General features: G+C 40.6%; 1 protein-coding gene across 1 annotated transcript in view; it reads left to right on the plus strand.

Annotated features, from left to right (window-relative positions):
* The first annotated feature begins 298 nt into the window (after positions 1–298).
* Positions 299–23,401, plus strand: part of LOC120534707 (zinc finger protein 91-like) — a 143,839-nt gene continuing 120,736 nt past the window's right edge. The window contains exons 1-3 of the mRNA XM_039762293.1: positions 299–397; positions 4,393–4,832; positions 17,254–18,077. Coding sequence (XP_039618227.1) covers positions 4,448–4,832; positions 17,254–18,077 — 1,209 coding nt within the window. The 5' untranslated portion in view covers positions 299–397; positions 4,393–4,447. The remainder of the gene's footprint in view (positions 398–4,392; positions 4,833–17,253; positions 18,078–23,401) is intronic.

A 23,401-nucleotide genomic window follows, 5' to 3' on the forward strand; every position in this document is an offset into this window, starting at 1 on the left:
GCTGCTGTTGCACTTTGTTAATCAATACGTTTACTTTGTTCGCGTTGTGGCAGCTTCTCGTTCAAATTTGATGTTCATTTTCGCGTATCTTTATTCATATTTAACATCGCTGGTTGTGAAGGCACTACTTTGAAAGCTGTTTTCCTTTCAAAAGAGGCAAGCAATATTTCACGGTAGCGAAACCGCTTTCCCCTGGAGCCTTTGAATGTGCTCTTTAACTCCGCATTCAGCATTTTAGGAAATCGTCACGTGTACATCTAGGGGCGTTTCACGTGACGTCATCTGGGGGTGACGGAAACTGAAGCCACGCTGCAGGCCGGCGCTAAACTGGAAGGCAGAGGGCTACGAGTGCAACGCATTTATGAGGTTGACAGCAGTTTATGGAGAAACGAAAAAGGTATCTACTTATTTATCTAAGTATAACAGACAGAGTAAACGTGGCTCACCATTGGCAGATAGTGCCCGAGCAGCACGCGGAACTCCTCGTGGTTTCCATAGTGTTGGGAGATTTAGCGCTGTTCTCGATGGACTGTTCTGTGCACTGACGACTCCTCGCCGGTCATTTCTGCGTCTCCCCTAACATAAATTAAGTCTGATTTTCTTTTAAAGACACCCCAAAGACGTAAACACAGCATGTGAACATTGATTTATCAGTTTGTTTCTCCACGAATTAAGGAGTGATGAGAATATCGGATCCCCGCGGAATACAGCAGGGTCCCTTTCGGTTATGTGCAGACGCGTGATGAAGTCGTAGTTGTCTATTTTTGTGCACATTCTCATCTGCGCGCCGTTTCTTGTTTTGATTTTGCGCATGCTCCGTGTCGGAGTCCACCTGTCCGTCGGTAACGTGAACGCGCGAGTGTGAACGTCACAGCTGGGGCAGTGAAACGAATGTCAGAACGGAGCGGAGCGAAACGAGCTTAAATGTCTGAGCACTTCCCCGGGTTGACAGGTTGAAGCGAGCACATTGTCGGGATGATGGAAATTGGTGCTTTGTTGGTGACATAACGCTTTTAAGCGCAAAGGGGAACCATTCGCGCACCCAGCGTCGACAGCTCACGACTGGGCCCCCTCTTGTTGATAAACTGTGTTAAAGCATTACTCCGTAATAATCGGTATAGAGGTAATTAAACCATTAGGGTCAAATGACCATGGCACTGCCAGGTCTAAACACTAGCGTGGAGAGATGCTCGTGCACTGAAGTGACTTTAGCAGCAGGTACACGTCCCAATTTACTTATGGTGCCAAGCACAGTTGTGTTGTGGTGCAGCAGTCTATTAAGCCAGCGAAAGCACTGTAGAGAAGCTGTCTATTGTTATGGTTCTGCCTTTGTCCAGAAACTGCTACATAAGCTTTATGACCACAGACGCGGAAAGTCTTTGCCCAGGGTTGTAACTCAAAACACAATTCTCAATAAAACATTGCTGGATGTACGAAATCACAGCAAATCTGTCGTGCACGGGTGACTTTGTTGTCAAAGTGCAAATGCCGCACGATAGTCTGATAGCCGTCACCATATCTTTGATTGCCAATACAACGGATAGTTTTGAGAAGGTATCAAGCACAGCACCAACTATAGTCATCCCTGTTCTTGTGAAAAGAAAGCGATAAATGTCATCAACTCAGAGAGGGAGAGGCAGAGGCAAGTTTGTTGTGCCACGTTAACATGACTGAGAGAATAAAACTAAATTAACTAAATAATAATTTTAAAAAATCGCTAAGTTTTACAAGTAGCTACAATTTACACCTGGTGTTACCATACCAGGTGGGGGCTAAAAGGGCTCTAGCCAGGGGACCCGGGATCACAGGGGTCCGGCGCAGGATGAGTAGATATTATGCACAAATAAAACGTATGAACAGAAAGCAAGAATTGATCCTACAGTGTTGAGTGTCAACTTCAGAATAAAATATTTTGAAAACTAAAAACAATATCAAAAAAGTTTCAGATAAAAAAAATTCTACACACATTTTTCTACAACTTTCTTGCTTTGACATTTTACGAATCCAAATAAAACGTAGACCTCTCCACTGGTCGATAATTTTCCTATTAATTGCTGGTTTGGTGTCCTATAGTTTTATATATTCTTTATTTATAAATATCATAAACAATAAACTTAAGCAAATTATACATGGTTTTAAACACAATTAAATAAGAAATATTACACAAAAAATTAAACATGTACGTCACTTATTTCTGCAGATATAAAGAGTTAAAGTTAAAATTTCGATTTTTTTCAAAATTGCTGCTGTTTTCAAATTGAGGCCTGCGGCAACCGCCATTATTTTAGTCGGAAAATTTCCTATAGGAAACCCTACATTAGAAAATTATATCAAAAATGCCGGAGTACATGAAAAACTAAGCGTCATAGAACCGTACAGATCTTCACCTAAATTGTATACCTACATTTAAAGCTAAAAACGCAAACAATTCTATTTATATTCACAATTAGTTTATAAGAAGCCTGTTCTAATTCTTTTAAAGGCAAAACAAGAAACAAGTAATATTATTTAATTTGTATGAGTAGTCAACTTTTGCAGATAAATTATAATTTATAAAAAATCATTGAGTTTGCTTAGCTGCACAGATCCATTGAGGATTTGTTAGTCTGTTATCAAGAAATTCAGACTCAGCTGATTTCGCTACCCGCTACATGCTTGGAAGTAAGTACTTATTAAATACTTTTATATAGTTATGTGTGTAATTTAAAAACTTTGCAAGTAATTCATTTCCACGAATATTCAAATTCTACATGTATTTTTAAAAAGTTGATTTACCCTTCTTTATTCTCATATATACAGGGTGTTGGTTGAATTGCAAAATCGAACATAGCAATATACAATGTACATGCTCATTTTTAAATGTGTTTTTATTTGCTCTCCAGTGCGAAATTTTTGCAATATAACATGTGTGATATTTTAAATGCAATATAACATGTGTGATCCCAGCCAACACAGGGTAAAACAATCAAAACTACAGATATCTAAATGTTAATGGTAAAAATATTACTAAAATATCAAATACATTTTAAAATTAATTATTAAAAATAAATGTTCTACAAATCGAAATAAGTACCACAAGTTAAAAATGACTTAATCATCTAGCAATTCTGTGTGTCGAAAATGATTTAGCTAAACATGTTGATTTTAGTGAGGTCACTGAAAATTTTGAGTTAAAGAAAACTAGAAAACATATTTTGCAATAATTTTTGATATTATTGTAAGTTTTTCATTGGGATCTTTACTTTATAAAGATATTCAATAAATGTGAATAATACTTCTTATGTTTTTTAAGATCATTTGAACCCCTGTAAGTCAAACATCAATATTTCCGAGCAGTATTGATTTTATTTTAAATCCTATTTGGGTATCACGAGACTAGCTTTCCTTAACCCTAGGTGAAGGGCCCCACCTAGAGATCCTGGCCTAGGGGCCTGAAGGATGACGTAAAACTCCAAACCCTGGTAGAATCTACCAGTTTGATTGGACACTGTGACCATGCCAATGGTTGCCATACTAACTTGTAGACTCATCAAATGTATGTTTTTAAAGTATAAGCGTATAGTAATAATAGATGCAGCAGCTCACTACTCAAAACGCAGAGTGCCTGGACTCGATTCTGGAACTGTGTGTAGATATAGATTCCTTTAGGTGTAAGCTTTCAGTAGAGCCCTTATTGATATCTGTGGGTTGAAGCATTCAAAAGTTATTACCTTTGGGTCATGTTTAAGGAAGCAGTTCCATCAAATGTACCTCTGATTCTGGAACCTTTGGGTCATAAGGAAGCAGTTCCTACCTCTGCACCATCCAAGATGTTAATAGATGACTTCTATCTATTGACATTTGAGCTTGGGCTTTTAACTCATTGACGACAACATGTAAATTGAATTATTTTTTTTAGAATAGAAGCGCATGTTTATTTGATATTTGGACGAAAGTCTTCACACATTATACACTTCACGTCATTATTGGTATAACATGGAAAAAGTTTCTATTTTAGGTGTGTGTTCAGCATTTCTTGCCTTGTATTTCCTGTCTTTCTACACTTGCACAGATCATTGTAGGCACGAAACACACATGAAATTTATGTATTCCAAATAACGATATACTGTATTATTTACACTGCACAACTCCAGGCACCTCACTCCCAGATAAAGAGACTTGCGCTCCGTCACAGGGGATGGAATAGCAGGCTGCTTGTGCTGATCGACATATTTACTAAACAAAAGATGCTGACGGAGAGGTGCGAAGGGATTTAAGGTGGCTCGGGATTATGATTTTTTTCGTAGGCTTCAGTGATTCTAGGGTTAACAATAAACTTTGAAACAGCCCTATGACATTCTGCTGTTGAAGGTCCTGAAGGTTTTATGGAAATAAATTTTGCTCTTTCCACAGATAAAAATTAAAAGGTGTCATTTGCTGTGAAGTCTGGATCAGTGTAAAAGAAGAGATGTGTGAGGCTGACACAAGTATCATGGAGAAACAGACTGCAAATGTTAAGGAGGAGGACTGCAAATGGGAGGTTGACCACCCTAAACAGGAGAGTCTGGACATTAAAGGTGAGGAGAGTGAACTGGGATCAGTGAACATTAAAGACGAGGCTGAAGAGAAGTCTGTCAGCATTGAGTTACACACAAATGAAAGTGTGAAGAGAGTCAAAGAAGATGACTTTCAAGATGGAGCGATGGCTGAGTTCATCTCTTCTCAAAGCAGACAGTGTTCATCAATCCGCGTAAAGTCTGAATCGTTACAATCTGTCACGAATGGGACGGAGGAAAATTCATCTGTTAAAACTGAGGAAGATCAGCAACCAACTACAAATAAGTCTGATAAAAGTAAGTGTAAAATAAGAATGTGTGTAAGTTTTAGTGTTAAGTGTGGGGACCTGAGCAGGTGATCTAGTGCTTTTTATTAGATGCATGGTCATGCAGTGAAGTTGTGACTTTCTTCAAATGTTCTGTGCCAGTAGAACTGTGCCACTACAGGTGGAAGAAAAGTTTGTCAACCCTTTTGAATTACTTGCATTTCTGCATTAATTCCTCCTAACAACGTGGTCTGATCTTCTGCTCAATCCCAAGAGCAGACAAACATAATTGTCTTACATTGAAAATACAAAGCCAATTAGACTTCTTCTTCTTGTCAATTCTGTTTACGTTGTTGTAAACATTCAAAGTCCATTGTGTGACAACCGTCTTTCCTCCCCCCGTCTTTACTAGATGGTTGACCTTCATTTTGACTTCGGTGACTTCCATCAAACTTTCCCTGTAGCGACTGAGCCGCTATTCCAACTTCTCAAACTTTTTCAGTTCCTCAGTATTTCTGGGACTCCTTTCTTGATGAATTGTGTTCAGGGCAGCCCACAGCATCTCCATTTTTGTTGAGTTCTGGACTCTGACCATTCCGAATATCTGCTTCCTTCCATTTAAGGCTTTCTGTTGTTGGTTGCTTCCTTTGTTTTGTTTCATTGTCTGATTTCATTACCCAGCTTCTCTATGTTTCTATTCTGCTGTTATATTTATATTCAATGTTCCCTTGATGAAAGTAAGCTGTCCGGTCCCTGAGGAAGCAAAGTGACCCAAAGCCATGACTCCTCCTCCACCATGACCCAAGTGTCATACATTTCTGCCAAATTTCATTCATTTACAGAGCATTATCTGTTGTGGAACATCCGGGTGGTCTTTTGAAATCTTGAGATGTGCTGAGATGTTTGTTTAGGGAACAGTGTGCCTTAAGTTTATCCTTCCATGAGAACTATTCTTGTGTTTTCCCTTCTAGTGGACATATGGACAGAGACACTGTCGAGTTCAAGAAATATCTGAAGGTTGTTTGCTCTTCCCCCCAGGGTCATTTTCCACCGCTCTTTGAATGACACCCATTGCAGCAGTGAATGTCCTCCATTTGTAGATGGCTTCTCTTTCTATAGATCAATGGACTCTTAGGGTTTTATGCATTTCTCCAGTTCTTCTGTTTAAGTCCTGTGATATTTTATGAGAGGAGGTGACTGCCAGTTCCTAAGATTTGTGGGCTTTTTTATTGGATTGTGGACCTCCAAGCCTCACCTCCTGTCTCATCCTATTGGTTAAACTTTTGACCCAATGCGCTTCTGGAGAGCTTATTACCATAGAGGGTCACAAATTAGGTTTTACATGTTTGAATGACGTGTTCAACCTCAGCAGTCCAATTGTTTGTGCATTATGAATTTTAAGTTAATTGTGTTTATCTGTTACTGTGATGTAGCTGAAGGTCAGACAAGAGTTTCAGGAGGAATTCATACAGAAATTAGTCAAGCCCTTTTCCTTCAGATCTTCTTCTTTCACTTTATTCATCTACCTCGTTCTTTGGCCTCCATCCACCTCCCTGGACTTCCATTCCCGTCACTCTTTTGCCCACATCTTCATTGTCTCTGCTAATCACATGTCCATACTACTTCTACCTATTTTCCTGAACTTTCTGAGATAGCTCTTCTATTTTTGTTGTACCTCTGATTCTCTCATTTCTTATTCTTTCCTTCTTGTTAACTCCACACATCCATCTCCACAATCTGCCACATCCAACTTCTCACATACTCCCTTTACTCCCCAGGTCTCGGCTCCATATGCCATTGCTGGACTTATCACTGTCTTAAAAACCTCACCTTTAACCTTCACCTTAATTCTTCAATCACACAGTACTCCTGATACCTTCTTCCAATTGTTCCATCCGCACTGCACTCTGTGGGTTATCGTTACATCTAATTCTCCATCTTGGAGTACCTCAAATTCTACATATTTATACTTAACCACTATGTTCAATGTCCCTCCTTGCAGGCTAACCTCTGAATCCTGATCATTTTCAAACCTCACATATTCTGTCTTCTTCCTATCTTTACTCCTCAATTTTTCAAAGACCTTCTCTATTTATCTCCGTTCCTGTTGCGACAGTCTAAGTTGGCTCCCCGCTCACTGGCCGCTTCTTGGAGCCTCTCAAACCAGGAACCATCGATAGTCGTAAACCGAGATGAGCCAGGCAAATGAGGACACACACAGGGTTTGTGTAAAATGTACAGTGCTTTTATTAAAAATAGAGAAAAGTATTCAAAAACAAGTGCAGTTCAATAAGTCTTCAATAAACAAATAATCCATAAAAGTGAAGTGGAGGCTAAAATGTCCAAATAAATACTTCCCTTAAAACAAGGTTAGTATCAAGGACAAACATCGTGTTTTAAAAACCATGAGCCTCGGTGCTTGTCTTTAAAATCCAATGTCTCCTTGGCTTACCTTTATAGATTCCTAGCATGAGAAGTCCACCAGCAGTGCAGACAACCCTTAATCCAACTTGGGTCCCTGGTGCCAGTCTGTTTGGACTCACAGCGTGCTGTGCCAAGCTTTGCTCCTTGCTCCCTCCACTACACAGTCTGTTGGGCTTCTGTGGGTGCCTCCCAGAGCACTTGGTCACTCCTGCAGTGAAGAGTGCTCAGCAAGAACAGCCTTTCTGCCCCATGCCTTAGTGTCTGGCCACACGCTGTACTCGCTGGGCAAACCTTCCCATCTGCCTGCTTCACCTCTCATATTGTGCCAGCTCCATCCAATTTCTGCCCTTCCCTTCCTCCCTTTTCCTTTCATTTAACCTTCATGTCTTGTTTTTTTGTTTTCTTATTTTTCATTCTCAAATGATTTTCTGTTTTGTGATCTCCACTCTCTGCCATCCAGTCTCCCTGTATAGCCCTGATTGGGTGCAGGTGCTCTCCTACACCCACTCCGAGGTGTGAATGAGGCACCTGACTGACCTGTTTGCAATCGCATCAGCCTTGGAGTGGCACCTGCATGCTCTGGGACTTGATTATTTATTTTAAAATCTTGCTTTGCCACAGACCTCTTATCAAGGGGTCACAGTTGGTAACATGTTAAGGGTAAATTTGTACAAACCTTTACACAGAGAACCAGACACTTGGGGACTTTCAAAAATAGATGTCATTTTGGAGGAATTAAGTGGGTAGAAATGGCGAGCTTTGATGGGCAGAATGGCCTGTTCTTCTAGATTGTTCTAATCACACCTCTCTACTTCGCCGTTCATGTTGTGTTGAAGCCGATTAGGCAGCACGGGCACCCTCAGCCCTAAAAAAGACACTCGGAGTCTCAGGACAGGCAGCAAAATTAGGCTAAATTACGCGATGCTCACACGGTCCCAGTTCAGATGAATTGAGACCCGAGCATTCCATGATTTTCAGATCACAAAATATCCCTTTTTCACACAATTTCCCATCATCTGCTTTACAGGGTTTCGCATGATAATGACTTCGTTCAGCACCTTTTTTCATACAAATCTCCAGTTGGTGCAGACTTTCTCATAACAATTTACCCTTCACTGTCTGTTTCTTCATTAAAGTCCCTTTGGCTTGAATGATGTATTTGCCCCCTGGAGGTGAGTGTCCCCTAATCACTCCTCCCTAATCCTGAGCTATTAAAGACTGAGCCCCTTTGGTTAATTAGTTCTCACCACTACTTTGAACTCATTAGAACCTACCTGTGAAAACTGGTCTGCTTAATTAATAGTTCAGTTAATGTTTATTTGTTGCACTAGCATCTCTTTACCCTTAGATAGATAGATACTTTATTAATCCTATCCTATCCTTATCCCTCCATCCATCTATCTATCTATCTATCTATCTATCTATCTATCTATCTATCTATCTATCTGTGCCAGTTAGGCGGCAGCGCACAGCTTCACTGATAAGGGCTAAGCTGCAGACAGCTTGATGTGGTGCCTCTTCACTACTTGAAATAAAAGTTCAGGTCTTTAACAATTAATTCTTATATAATTTAAAACTGGTTTAATATGCTCTTCTGATGCTTTATTATTATTCATAAAGAGGCACAGGCATAATGCACCTTTAATCTCTAGGTGTACACAGTAATATGAAAGCTTGACAAAAGTGTTCATATAACTAAGCCTTGAATGCTTAGGGAGACTTGTTTATCTGTCATGTCAGGCAGAAGACCCAGTACCTGCATTTCTAAAGCAAAATCTCGCTGCTCTTCAGCTCACCTCCTTCAAAGAACACAAAGTCCTTTATTTGCAGAAATTCAAAACAAAGCAAGTTAAAGAGCAAGCAGGCCAATCTTTTATGCTAAAATCAATGGTGGTCTTTCTTAATTAACACCTTCATGGTCTAAGACTAACTGTAACCCTTACTATTTTAACGTGCACCAGGATATAATGCTTATTTTCATGGGCCGCAGTGGCTGCAGGTTTTTGCTCCAACCCAATTGCTTAATAAGAATCACTTATTGCTCAAGTAACACTTCTGCTTCATTTTAGTTGTCACACTCATTAAGATTTTGAACCCTTATTGCTTATTTTAGTCTTAAACAGTTGTATTCTTGATTTTTTTTTGTCTTTCTCCACTTTAAGACCCTCTGGAAGAACCCCAAACACAGCTGTTAATGGGTTAGGAGGGATTGTGAGTCCAAGACTGTCTGAGAGGTAATTAAAAATTTTTGTCCAGAATAATGTTAATTTGGTGCAGGCCCAGAACATGTGACCTAGTGAGGCTGGGGCTTGGTTGCAACGTTAGCAGGTTGGATCTTGCCCTGGAAACATTTTGGAGAGTTTTAGTCGAGACAGATGTGCTCGATATATAATTTTGAGTTGTATAATTGTATGCTTTGCATATGGAGCTTGAGTGAATTCTCTGCATTGCTACTTTCCACTCCTTTTCTGATATATTAATTGAGAGGTCATTTTCCCAGTGTCCTCTTGGATCTTTGAAAGGAAGGGATTGTAAAAGGATTTTATATATTGTAGAGATGGAGTCTAACTCCTTGAAATTGAGCAATAATTTTTCCAGCGTGGATGAGGGTGCAAGATGAGGAAAATCTGGAAGGTTCTGTTTAACAAAGTTCCTGATTTGAAGATAGTGAAAGAAATTTGTAGCTGGAATGTTAAATTTGGAATGTAATTGTTCATAGGATGCAAAGGCGTTGTCTATATAAAGATCTCTAAGCAAGTTAATTCCAAATTTTTCCAGATATTAAAACTGCATATGTTTGTGAGGGTTGAAAGAGGTGGTTCTTTTGCAGGGTGCCACAGAAAGAAGCTTCTCCGTCTTAAAATGCTTTCTACATTGGTTCCAGATTCTAAGTGAGTGGAGCACAATTGGGTTATTAGTGTATTGCCGATAACGTGTGTTTATTGGAGCACAAAGCAAGGAATACAAAGAAGTACTGCAGGATTTTGCTTCTATTGCGGTCCATGCCTGTGTATGTTCTTCTATTTGTGTCCAGGTTCTTATCGACTGTATATTTGCGCCCAGTAATAAAACTGGAAGTTAGGTAGAGCCATGCCGCCTTCTGCCTTTTGTCTTTGTAGGGTCGCTTTTGATGCGTGGATGTTTAGAATTCCAAATAAATGAGGTTATTGTTGAATCTAATTGCTTAAAGAACGATTTATTAATGTATATTGGTATGTTTTGAAATAAAAAGGAGCTTAGGAAGAATATTCATCTTAACAGTGTTAATTCTTCCAGCTAGTGTGAGATGAAGGGTTGACCATCTATGCAAGTCTTGTTTAATTTTTTCCATACAGACGAAATTTTGTTGATAAAGAGCTTTATGTTTACTTGTGATGTTTACCCCGAGGTATTTAAACTGTTCTGCAATGATAAAAGGAAGGGTGTCTAATCTAATATTATATGCTTGAGAATTCACCGGAAAGAGTACACTTTTATTCAGATTAATTCTGAGACCAGAGAGCTTTTGAAATTCTGTGAGTGCTGCTAAGACTGCAGGCACAGAATTTTCTGGGTCCGATATATACAGTACCATGTCATCTGCATATAATGAGATTTTCTGTTCCAGTCCTTCTCTGCTAATCCCCTTTATCTGATCAGTATTTCGACAATGTATTGCCAGTGGTTCAATGGCAATTGCAAACAGCAGTGGTGACAAAGGGCATCCTTGTCTTGTGCCACGTTCTAGTTTAAAGTAGTCTGAGCAAATGTTATTGATGCAAACTGAAGCTTCTGGGTTAGTATACAGTAATTTAATCCATGCACAAATGTTGGGCCAAACCCAAACTTCTCCAAAATAGTAAAAGGTATTTCCATTCAATCATGTCGAATGCTTTTTCTGCATCCAATGATAATAATATTTCTGGGGTGTTTGATTTAGTTGGTGAGTATATTACATTAAACAGGCGTCGAAGATTTGAAGATAAGTGTCGGCCCCTAATAAATCCAGTTTGGTCTTGTGATATTATGAGGGAGCACTTTCTCCATCCTTCTAGCTATGATTTTAGAGAGTATTTTAACGTCGTTATTCAGAAGTGAAATTGGTCTGTATGATGCACATTGTAATAAGTCCTTATTTTGTTTTGGAAAGACAGTGATTAGTGCTTGGCGAAAGGTAATTGCTCCTAATTAGCAATAAGATGCAAATGACAAAAGAGACCAGCAGTTCTCCATTTAGCTTGTTACCATTTACACCTATGTGTGTTTATCATGCACTATAGGGTTTTATTAAATACTTGGAAGGAAAGTTAAGAGAAAAAAAGGGAAGAACTGAGAACTACTCCTCCATTTTAGCCTTCAAATCACTTGGATGAGGTCCTTAGAAAGGGGAAGAAAATCCAGGATATGAGAATGAGCTGACATAGCAGAGTTAAAGCACTAACAAGCCATGAAATTAAATTATCTGCAATAATTGTTTTCAAATTAAGTAACTGGGTTAGAACAAGAACCGGGTTCTTGCTCCTACTCTGTTCAATGTTTGTATGAGCTGGGTGTTGGGCAAGGTTGTGGGGTCCAGCGTCTGTGGGGCATCTGTTGGTGAAGAAAGATTCACGGATCTTGACTTTGCTGACGATGCTGTGATCTTTGTAGTGTCAATGGAGGTTCTGATCGGGGCGCTCAATAGACTTAGCGAGGAGTCAGAGTGTCTGGGCTTGCGATGGTCCTGATAAAAACCAACATCCAGTCCTTTAATGACCTCTTGGGCACAGTCATCAGCAGTGTGTCTGTTTGCGGAGAGAGTGTCGACCTTGTTGAGAGGTTTACTTAACTCAGCAGTGACATTCATGTCTTTGGTGACTCTTCCTATGAAGACAGTAGATGGATTGGGAGAGCATGGGGTGTCATGAGGTCACTGGAAAGGGGTGTGTGGCGCTCCCGATATCTATGACAAGGACAAAGGTCCAAGTCTTTAGAGTCCTGGTGCTTCCTGTCTTGCTATATGGTTGTGAGACATGGACGCTATCCAGAGACGAAGACTGGACTCCTTCGGTACTGTGTCTCTCCGGAAACTCCTTGGGTACAGTTGGTTTGACTTTGTGTCAAATGAGCTGGTTGCTCATGAAGTCCCTAATAAGGCACATTACTTGGATTGTGAGGGAGCGTCAGTTACGGTGCTACGGCCATGTGCCATGTTTTTCTGAGGGTGATCCAGCTCGTAAGATACTCATTGTTGGGGATCCAAGTGGCTGGACCAGGCCAAGTGGTCGTACATGTAACACACCTGGCTGCGGCAGATAAAGGGGGGGGTTGCCAACTGGGATCCCGAGTTGTTTTGTAGTGTAGTGGTTGCGGCAATGCACTGTACCAGTGCATGCTCCCCAACTTGACTTGTTAGAACGAAAACCTGCAGCCACTGCGGCCCTCCAGGACTGTGTTCGAGGGCCCCTGCCATAGATCTTCATCCAAACAGTGCCTACCGATCAAGCTGATATGACCAAATAAATACACAAAGTCAATTTGCCTTTTCAACCATTTATTCAACAAAAACTTCAGCAGATGTAATGGTTTACTGGGGAAAAAGTAAGTCCAGCCTTGGCATCAGAAGCTGGTATTAACCCCTTCAGCAGAAATGTCCTCTTGTAGGCATTTTGCGTTGACTCCCCCCCGGTCTTTGGCATTGACTTTGTGAAATTGTTGACTGCTCTTCCATGCAACATTCCTTCATTTCCAAGATGTTTGTGGCTTTTCTTGCATGTACTGCTCATTTCAAATTCTGTCGCAACAAATCGCCACTAAAAAGTAAAAAAATATCATTGGTATTTATAGATATTTAATGAGGTATATCATTAACCATTATAGGAGAAAACAACATGGAGTTATGTGAGAATGCCACAAGTAACTCTAGGGGAAGAATAAAGAGCCTAGAAGATGGGGGATACTCTTACTTCACTCCCCAGCAAGTACAGAAGGATTGAGATACAGTAGGTCCAAGATAGAAAGAGCTGATGCACTGGGGGTCGAGTACAACGTCTTAATCATATTAATGAATGGGTTACCAAAGCGCATCTTTTGGAAAACTAGCTAATGACAGTTCAATCTGTTAATGACCACCTCAGCATTCAGTGAAAACAGCAGTTCAGGTAGGTATAGCTTGACAGTGATCCTTATTAATAGTGTGTAATGGGTGAGAGCACATGAAGTCAGTCTCATCTCGATGAAAAAGTGTGTGTTAAATAGTTTGCAGACAGGTTACCATAACTTTGTCTGGTGCTTTTGTGATCAAGTTGTTGTGGCCTATAAGTGGAACAATCTCTCAAAACTTTGGCAGGTTTCAGAAACCATAAGGTAATGGCAGAGTTTACATTGCAGTGAAGATAAGATTTTATTAAAGTAAATGAAAAGAGGTGACGTAACAGCTGCATGAGCTGTGTCCAAAAGGTTAAAGTTGATTTGGGCTGAATGCCAACAGGACCTGGAGTTTTACCTTTGGCAAGAGGTGATATAGCCTGCTTCATTTTTTTCTAAAGTGATGTACAAATTTAGGAAATTGGCATCATTCTGAGAGAGTTTTTGAAGTTGCACAGAGGCACGGAAAACATTTTGTCTTGTTGTTTTAGGAGACGGAGAATCAACAGTAAAAGGTTTGGAGTAAAATTCAGCAAAGTGCTTAATAATTTCAGACAAATTGGTAGAAAATGTGCTTGATGTAAAGTTCATGTGTACCACTGGGGGAAACAGCGTCGCATTTGCGGCGTCTCAAGCCTAACACTTTACCTGGCCTGGCTTCTGATAAATAATATTTAGTTATGAGTATGATGAATTTGAAATTCCACCGTCTTTAACAGGAAGTCACTGAGCTCAGCCCTGACCTGAGATTTACAGGATTCATGTTGGGTGTACGCTATTAAGGAAAAGGACTTAAAAGAGCAGTCGGTAGATAAAGCACCAGCGAAATTCCTGATGAATGCTTTGATAGTTATCTATGCAAAAGCAGGATCAGGAGCCAACTTTACATTGATTTCAATAAATTCATTCAAAGTTGTCGAAATGTGTTCAATAAATGGAAAATGTTAAAAATGCAGAATGCAGGCCTAGAAGATGCGTGTTAAGTGTTGAAAATCTATGATATAGTAAGGACGCATTAAGACAGCGAGAGGCAAGTTGTAGCCGCATGGGAAAAACGCGTGCCGAAAGAAATCTCTCAGTTCAAAAGTTTGTCTTAAAATATTTAGTGAAAATTCAAAGCAAACAATCCACACAAGAATAAAGAAAAACGTTGTTACACACGTAGAATAAAAGGCAAAAAAATTAGAAAAAAAAAGTATCTTCTCTAAACTTAGCTTTTCTTGTAAAATGTAGTTATTTCTATACTTAAAGATTCTGTATGCTTTAAACATATGGCACAGCACTTACAATTAAGTGCTTTGTCTTTCATTTTGCTTGGCACACAAGGAGCGCAAGGCACGGTTTAAAACCGTGTGCCCTCAACACCTTACACATGGCAAGGCTGATCACTAACTGAGAATAATGTTTAGTCAGAGAAGCTAGAAATAGTTAGAATATACCAGTTCAATTCAACTTATGGGGGTTATAGGAACCTCCCATTGGTTATGCACTAGTATTTAGTAAAACATTTATATAACTTAAGCAACTTGCAAATGGCTCTTACACAAGTGATTTGTAGATAAAAATGTAATCGGTTATAGACTGCGCTAGATCTGCCAGAGGAGAAGAGGCAGGAGCAATCTGCTGATTGATCATAGGAAGAGCTTCATCTGAAAGTGGTTCAATAAAGGAATTTGCATTAATACCAATCATAAATTTAAAACAATGAAATGCGAGCATGTTTTTAACCATATCTGAAACAAAGTATCTCTATATGTGGTTGGGAGCATAAATCGAACAAAAAGAGAACACACTGCCTCCTACTGCAGCGAGAGCATAGCACAACCTGAGGCAAGAATCTTGCGCCTTGCGCCGTAACGATTGCTGAACTAAAATGAATATTCCGTTCTTACGGGTAGGAGTGATAAACAAGGCTGCAGCAAAATATTTTTCAAAGGCAGCACGGTGTACATCATTAGAATTGAGATGGATATCTTGTAAAAGTACTATGTACACCTTATCTATAATAATACAGTGATCACTCGCTATATCGCGCTTCGACTTTCGTGGCTTCACTCTATCGCGGATTTTAAATGTAAGCATATCTAAATATATATCACAGATTTTTCGCTGGTTCGTGGATTTCTGCGGACAATGGGTCTTTTAATTTATGGTACATGCTTCCTCAGTTTGTTTGCCCAGTTGATTTCATACAAGGGACGCTATAGGTGGATGGCTTAGAAGCTACCCAATCAGAGCATGTATTACATATTAACTAAAACTCCTCAATGATATACGATATGCTTCCCGCGCGGTGCTTGATTGTTTGCTTTTCTCGTTCTCTCTCACTCTCTCTGACATTCTCTGCGCCTGACGGAGGGGGTGTGAGCAGAGGGGCTGTTTGCTGTTTTGTTGCGGGAAAATGGTTCAAGGGATTAGAACATAAGTAGGCAAAGGATCAGAGAGAAGAGGTCCAATACTTCTATTTTATTTACTTAATCAACTATAATAATCAAACACATATAATGCAGACATACAAAACAAAACAATACTTACAGACATATAAAAAGACACAGAGCCATCATCCCAGACCAGTAGACTGAGGGGGCCCGCTTGTCAGTCTTGTCAGAGGACCAACTCATTTTTGTCATTCAAATACCGGGCGGTGCGCGCTGTCCCCACGGTTGAGCCTCCAAGAAACTGAGGGCTTAAACCTTCCCTTATATACTAATTGAGCGCCCTTGCCCAAAGCGCTACGTGCAAGCAGTGTATACAGAAGTGATTAGTTTCAGCACACACACCTTTCCACGGGACGCGGTGTTGTTTTGCACTTGGTCCTGATGATGACGACACCTGGTACCAAAAGGCACACAAAAAATAAGAATTGCGTAATGAAACCCCTTGAAGTGAAAAACAAGTCAGCATGCCCCTTTATCCTGACGGAGACGGCGTCTGGTACCAGGAGGCACACAAAAATACAGTAAAAGCCCCTCAAAGTGAAAAACAAGTCAGCATAACCCTCTGGCTATATTCCCAGTACTTTTCCTTCTTGAAGCTGGTTTTTGCGCTGAGCGACCAACGCCCATCTGCTCTCTTGATCCCCCCCCCCTTTAGAAAAATCCTTCCATTACATTTGCCTAGAAGATACGGACGTTACTCTAAAAAATGCTGAAAGACTACCTTCACATTGCTCCCTTCTTTGCGACTGCTTTATCGTGGTGCGCATACTTAAAAGCCCAAAGCACGTATAGATTTTTTGATTGTTTGCTTTTCTTTCGCGCTCTCTCTCTCTCTCTCTCTCTCTCTGACGTTCTCTGCTCCTGATGCGGGCACTCCTTTGAAGAGAAGATATATTTGCATTCTTTTAATTGTGAGAAAGAACTGTCATCTCTGTCTTGTCATGGAGCACAGTTTAAACTTTTGACTAAAGGGTGTTATTTCATGTCTAGAGGGCTCTAATAATGTTAACAGTGTGGGAGAGTTTATAAGGGCTTAAAATATATAAAAATAACCATACAAACATATGGTTTCTACTTCGCAGATTTTCATCTATCGCGGGGGGTTCTGGAACGCAACCCCCGCGATCAAGGAGGGATTACTGTACTGTAATTTTGAATGATATTTTAAGAGTATGATTACAAAATGACGATACGGTCCTGTAAAACACAAAACAAAATGCAACCAATGATCTTGTCATTTGGGTCTCTCCCACCTGATCTGTTTAGCTTGCTGTTTTAACTTCTTGGATCTGAAGAGTGTGCTCAGGTGATGTGTAGTTGGAACACAGAAAAAGAAATTAACAAGTGGAGCGGCTTTCCATGTGAAATCTTATTTCCTGTGCTTATGAAATGTTGCCCATTATTTTAACCGCCATTTTGTGATATAATGCCAGTAATAGAGCAGTGGGTTGATTTTTTTTTTTTTGTCTTTTACATTTAATACAGGAAACAAACCTCACTGCTGTTCTGAATGTGGCAAGCAGTTTTGTCAAAGGAGCTCCTTTCAGCGCCATCAAAGAATTCACACGGGGGAGAAGCCATACTGCTGTTTGGAATGTGGCAAACAGTTCTGTCAGAGGGGTGGCCTTTGCACCCACAAGCGAATTCACACTGGAGAGAAGCCATTTTGCTGTTCTGAATGTGGCAAGCAATTCAGTGACAGGAGTGCGTTGCATAGGCACAAAATCACTCACACTGGAGAGAAGCCGTTTTGCTGTTTGGAATGTGGCAAACAATTTGGTCGCAGGAGTGGCCTTTGGAGCCACACAAGAATTCACACAGGCGAGAAGAAACCGTATTGCTGCTCCGAATGTGGCAAACAATTCCGTCAAAGGAGCGACCTTCGGAACCACAGTAGAATTCACACAGGAGAGAATCTGTATTGCTGTTTGGAATGTGGCAAACAATTCTGTGACAGGAAGGACCTTCAGAGCCATACTTTGATTCACACAGGCGAGAAGCCATATTCCTGTTTGGAATGTGGCAAAAAATTCAGTCACAAGGCTAGTCTTTGGAGCCACACAAGAATTCACACCGGAGAGAAGCCGTATTGCTGTGTGGAATGTGGCAAAAAGTTCCTTGACAGGTGTGGACTACAGAGCCACACAAGAATTCACACGGGAGAGAAGCCATTTTTCTGCTTGGAATGTGGCAAACAATTCCGTTATATGAACGTTCTTCAGAGACATGCTAGAATTCACACTAGAAAGAAGCCGCAAGCAGTAAGTAAGATGGGCAAGAAGGAGGAAGGAGTCACCCACCTATCAACTTAAGTCTTATAATCTTAAGAAGATCACCTTCATGCCTTGGGCTCTGTTGTACAAGACCCATACTAAATCTCATCAAGGCAAAAATATATTCTTAGTATAAAATGATACTAATAATAATAATAACTCAAAGTGGCCACATATGTCCTTTTTAAAAAAAAAAAAAAAGGTGCACAATCCATGCTTCAGTACCTGGGCAGGTGATGGTGGTAGCAATTGTGCAACATCTTCAGACGTCCATTAGAGTGACAGCCCAGATTGGTGGTAGTGGTGCTGGTCCCATCATAATAGTACAGACTTATTTAAGTCTAAGTAGAAGGAGTGAGATCACGCAAAGATCAGTTGAAAATTGCAGAATTGTATATTAACATATGAAGACCTGAACATAAACACAAACTCTAAGATGGGATACAGAGCAGACCATTCAAGGAATAATCAAGAAAGTTCTAGAGTGAACCTGAACATAACTATATCACCTAACAAAAAGAAAGAATATCGGGGAAACATTTATGAATATTCTCAAGGACATAAAGAAAAAACTTGGATAACCAAATTACAGATGGAAATTGAAATAACCCAAGTGGAAGAAGTCTGATGGACTTAGGTAAGAGCAGAAGTGCTTATAAATAAATACAAAAGTTCTGCTAAGTGGAAGGTAGCTGGGCCAGCCATGGTACCTAATTCTGCTCAGAGCACCTAACATCCCTGCACCAGGATATGGCTGATTGTGAAAGGATGGTAATGCAGCAAACAGAGATAACAGTACAGCGGCTCACAAAAAAAGGGAGAACCTTCCAGCTTGCAAAAAGTGAAATACATTAATTTTTCTAAAAACTATGACCTGATAACCTGCCTCTCTACTAGTTAGAAGTTCTTGACTTTGGTGGACACAGCTGGAATTTACAAACACTTGGCCCAAAACAACTTGACGGCAATAGCGCAGAAAGGAAATAAGAGAAAGTCCTGTGTAACTATAAGCCAACTCCTACTAAACAAAGTGATTATGAAATTTTGCAAGAAATGCAGAAACCTTAGTGTGGCATTGATTGATTACAAACAAACCCTTTACGGTATCCACCCTGTCCTGATAAACTTCATTTCAACCACCATGCTCCATTGACCAACAGTCATGCAGCACCACCATGACAACAGAACTGATCACAGTCCTCAGAAATGTTAACACTGAAGAAACGTATTAATACTTTGGACTTTGTGGCCTGCAGAGGGCGCTCCTGCTGCCCAAACCCGACTCTGACAGATGCAGGACACAACTTCCGCACACACGTTTTTAGTTTATTTTTCCTCGTGGGAAACACCTTCCCGTTTCCCACATGTACAGCACAGTTAGAGCACTAGACCCACAGCACAGAACACTTTCTTTTCTTCTTCTTTCTCTTCCTCTCCAACTCCACTCCTAGTAAGCTTTGTCCTCCAGCTCCCGGAGTAGTGGCAGCTGGCTCCTTTTATAGGGCACCTGGAAGTGCTCCAGGTATCTGTGGATCATCTTCCGTGTGTGGCAGAGGGGCTGCACCAAAGGGCTCAGCTGTTCCTGCAACGCCCCCTGGTGGCACCCATGGAACCCAGCAGACTGGGCTCCAATCTTCCAAGAAGCCCTGTGGGAGGCTGAGGCACTGCTGCAACCTGGTGAGCCACCATCTAGCATCCTGGGAGAAGTAATGCCCTGAGTATGCTCTCTCCCCCATTCCATCCACTATGTGGAAATGGAAAACCTACCGATTGAATGGGTTGAAGAAGAGCCAAAATGGCAAAGACTCGGTCAGTGATTAGCTCCAGGAAGATCAAAGAAGGTCTGTGAGTACTTTTACAATTAAGAGTACGCCTACAGGGAGTGCAGAATTATTAGGCAAGTTGTATTTTTGAGGAATAATTTTATTATTAAACAACAACCATGTTCTCAATGAACCCAAAAAACTCATTAATATCAAAGCTGAATATTTTTGGAAGTAGTTTTTAGTTTGTTTTTAGTTTTAGCTATTTTAGGGGGATATCTGTGTGTGCAGGGTGACTATTACTGTGCATAATTATTAGGCAACTTAACAAAAAACAAATATATACCCATTTCAATTATTTATTTTTCCAGTGAAACCAATATAACATCTCCACATTCACAAATATACATTTCTGACATACAAAAACAAATCAGTGACCAATATAGCCACCTTTCTTTGCAAGGACACTCAAAAGCCTGCCATCCATGGATTCTGTCAGTGTTTTGATCTGTTCACCATCAACATTGCAGCAGCAACCACAGCCTCCCAGACACTGTTCAGAGAGGTGTACTGTTTTCCCTCCTTGTAAATCTCACATTTGATGATGGACCACAGGTTCTCAATGGGGTTCAGATTAGGTGAACAAGGAGGCCATGTCATTAGTTTTTCTTCTTTTATACCCTTTCTTGCCAGCCACGCTGTGGAGTACTTGGACGCGTGTGATGGAGCATTGTCCTGCATGAAAATCATGTTTTTCTTGAAGGATGCAGACTTCTTCCTGTACCACTGCTTGAAGAAGGTGTCTTCCAGAAACTGGCAGTAGGACTGGGAGTTGAGCTTGACTCCATCCTCAACCCAAAAAGGCCCCACAAGCTCATCTTTGATGATACCAGCCCAAACCAGTACTTCACCTCCAACTTGCTGGCGTCTGAGTCGGACTGGAGCTCTCTGCCCTTTACCAATCCAGCCACGGGTCCATCCATCTGGCCCATCAAGACTCACTCTCATTTCATCAGTCCATAAAACCTTAGAAAAATCAGTCTTGAGATAGTTCTTGGCCCAGTCTTGACGTTTCAGCTTGTGTGTCTTGTTCAGTGGTGGTCGTCTTTCAGCCTTTCTTACCTTGGCCATGTCTCTGAGTATTGCACACCTTGTGCTTTTGGGCACTCCAGTGATGTTGCAGCTCTGAAATATGGCCAAACTGGTGGCAAGTGGCATCTTGGCAGCTGCACGCTTGACTTTTCTCAGTTCATGGGCAGTTATTTTGCGCCTTGGTTTTACCACACGCTTCTTGCGACCCTGTTGACTATTTTGAATGAAACGCTTGATTGTTCGATGATCACGCTTCAGAAGCTTTGCAATTTTAAGAGTGCTGCATCCCTCTGCAAGATATCTTACTATTTTTGACTTTTCTGAGCCTGTCAAGTCCTTCTTTTGACCCATTTTGCCAAAGGAAAGGAAGTTGCCTAATAATTATGCACACCTGATATAGGGTGTTGATGTCATTAGACCACACCCCTTCTCATTACAGAGATGCACATCACCTAATATGCTTAATTGGTAGTAGGCTTTCGAGCCTATACAGCTTGGAGTAAGACAACATGCATAAAGAGGATGATGTGGACAAAATACTCATTTGCCTACTAATTCTGCACTCCCTGTATGTGAGGCTAAGCTAGTGGCAAGAAGTCCCCACAAAGTCCACTTGACATTTGCTGAAAAGGAAACAATTTGCCAAAGAACATGTTGACATTTTGTGGACTGATGAAAGAAAGATTGTTCTTTTTGGGTCTAGGAGCCAACAGCCCCCAAACACTGACTTCAAGCCCCAGTACAATGTGAATACAGTGAAGCATGGTGGCAGAAGCATCTTGTTATGGGGATGTTTCTCATACTGTGCTGTCGGGCCTATTTATCATGGATCAGTTTGAATACCTCATAATATTTGAAGAGGTCACGTTGCCTTATGGTCTTGAAATGAGTGTTTCAACAAGACAAGGACCCAAAAAACACCAGTAAATGAGCAACATCTTGGTTCCAGACCAACAAGATTGACATTATGGAGTGGCCAGCCCAATCCCCATATATGGGTATGTGAAGCCTCCCCTGTAGCCTGAAGAAGGCCATGTGGAGCAGATGAGCGTATGTGAATGCCAACACGCAGCAGGGCACACCAGGACAACAAGAGGAATGTTTTGGCATATTTGAGTGAGGTGTTTAAAATTTGTACATGGTACAGTGTTTTATGTGGAATAAAATAATTATAAACTAGGAGACCTGTTTGGAGAGGTTTTTAGGGCTAACAGGGACAAACATGGTGCCAAATGCTCAAAATATTGATTCATTTTTGCTGATAACATATAACTTTATAGAGGTGCAGTTCAGAACACAAAAGTGAAATGGCTGACCTGTCATTACTGGTACATGAAACATGCTGCATTAGAAAGAAGAAAATGAAAATAGAAATTGCCGCTAAGTGTTATTTATTTAAGTCAAAGAATGTTTAAATTTAATATCAACGCCCAATCTGTCAGATTTGAGAAGTTATCTATCAGGTTCTAGTACAACACATAATAATCGACTGTCCTGTGTTATTTTCAGAAAAAAATGAAACTTTATTTTTGGGTACATAACTCCACCAAACCAATACCCCCCCGCCCATCCCCGAGGTGGAAATTACTGATAATGCCATTGTGGTGTACAACAGCAACATTTATTTATATAGCACATTTTCATACAAACAGTAGCTCAAAGTGCTTTACATATTAAAGAATAGAAAAATAAAAGACACAGTAAGAAAACAAAATAAATCAACATTAATTAACATCGAATAAGAGTAAGGTCCAATGGTCAGGGGGGACAGAAAAAACAAAAAAAAAAAAACTCCAGACGGCTGGAGAAAAAATAAAATCTGTAGGGATTCCAGACCATGAGACCGCCCAGTCCCCTCTGGTTGGGTGTAAGAGGTTAAGGGGTGACATCATGGCTTCACAAGACAGTGGCCTGTTTGCAAAGGTGGTGAAGGGAATTAATAGGAAAACAACAAAAAAAGTATACAAAATACAAAAGTATTCTGATTCTCCAACAAGAAGTAGAAACTACCGTACATCTGGTTGTGAGGAGTTTGGTCCTGAGAGGTGAGGGATTAGACACATAGGGCCTGCTGCCAGGTGCTGCTCTCTGTCCCTTAGAATAACAATTTAGACACAGGGTTGTGTAAATGGTTTTTGGATGACCCTGTGTCTGCTTTCGTACTACATGACCTTACGTCTTTTTCTTTGGATGATCCTATGTCTGCTCGGATACTACATGACCCCGAGGGCTTTTTTTTTTTTTGGATGACCCCATGTCTACTTTGATTCTACATGACCTCCTTCCCGTTTTTGGATGACCCCATGTCTGCTATCACACTGGATGACCCTCATGACCTTCTCTTCCCACTACATGACCCTCTGTCTTTAAACACTGCATGACACTCTGTCTCTAACCACTACATAACCCTTTGTTTCTTCTCACTAAATGACCCTCTGTCTTTTCTCTTTACATGGCCTTCTGTCTCTTCTTCACTACATGACTCTGTCTCTTCTCACTATCACT

Source organism: Polypterus senegalus, chromosome 8 (assembly GCF_016835505.1).
Source record: "Polypterus senegalus isolate Bchr_013 chromosome 8, ASM1683550v1, whole genome shotgun sequence".
NCBI lineage: Eukaryota > Metazoa > Chordata > Cladistia > Polypteriformes > Polypteridae > Polypterus > Polypterus senegalus.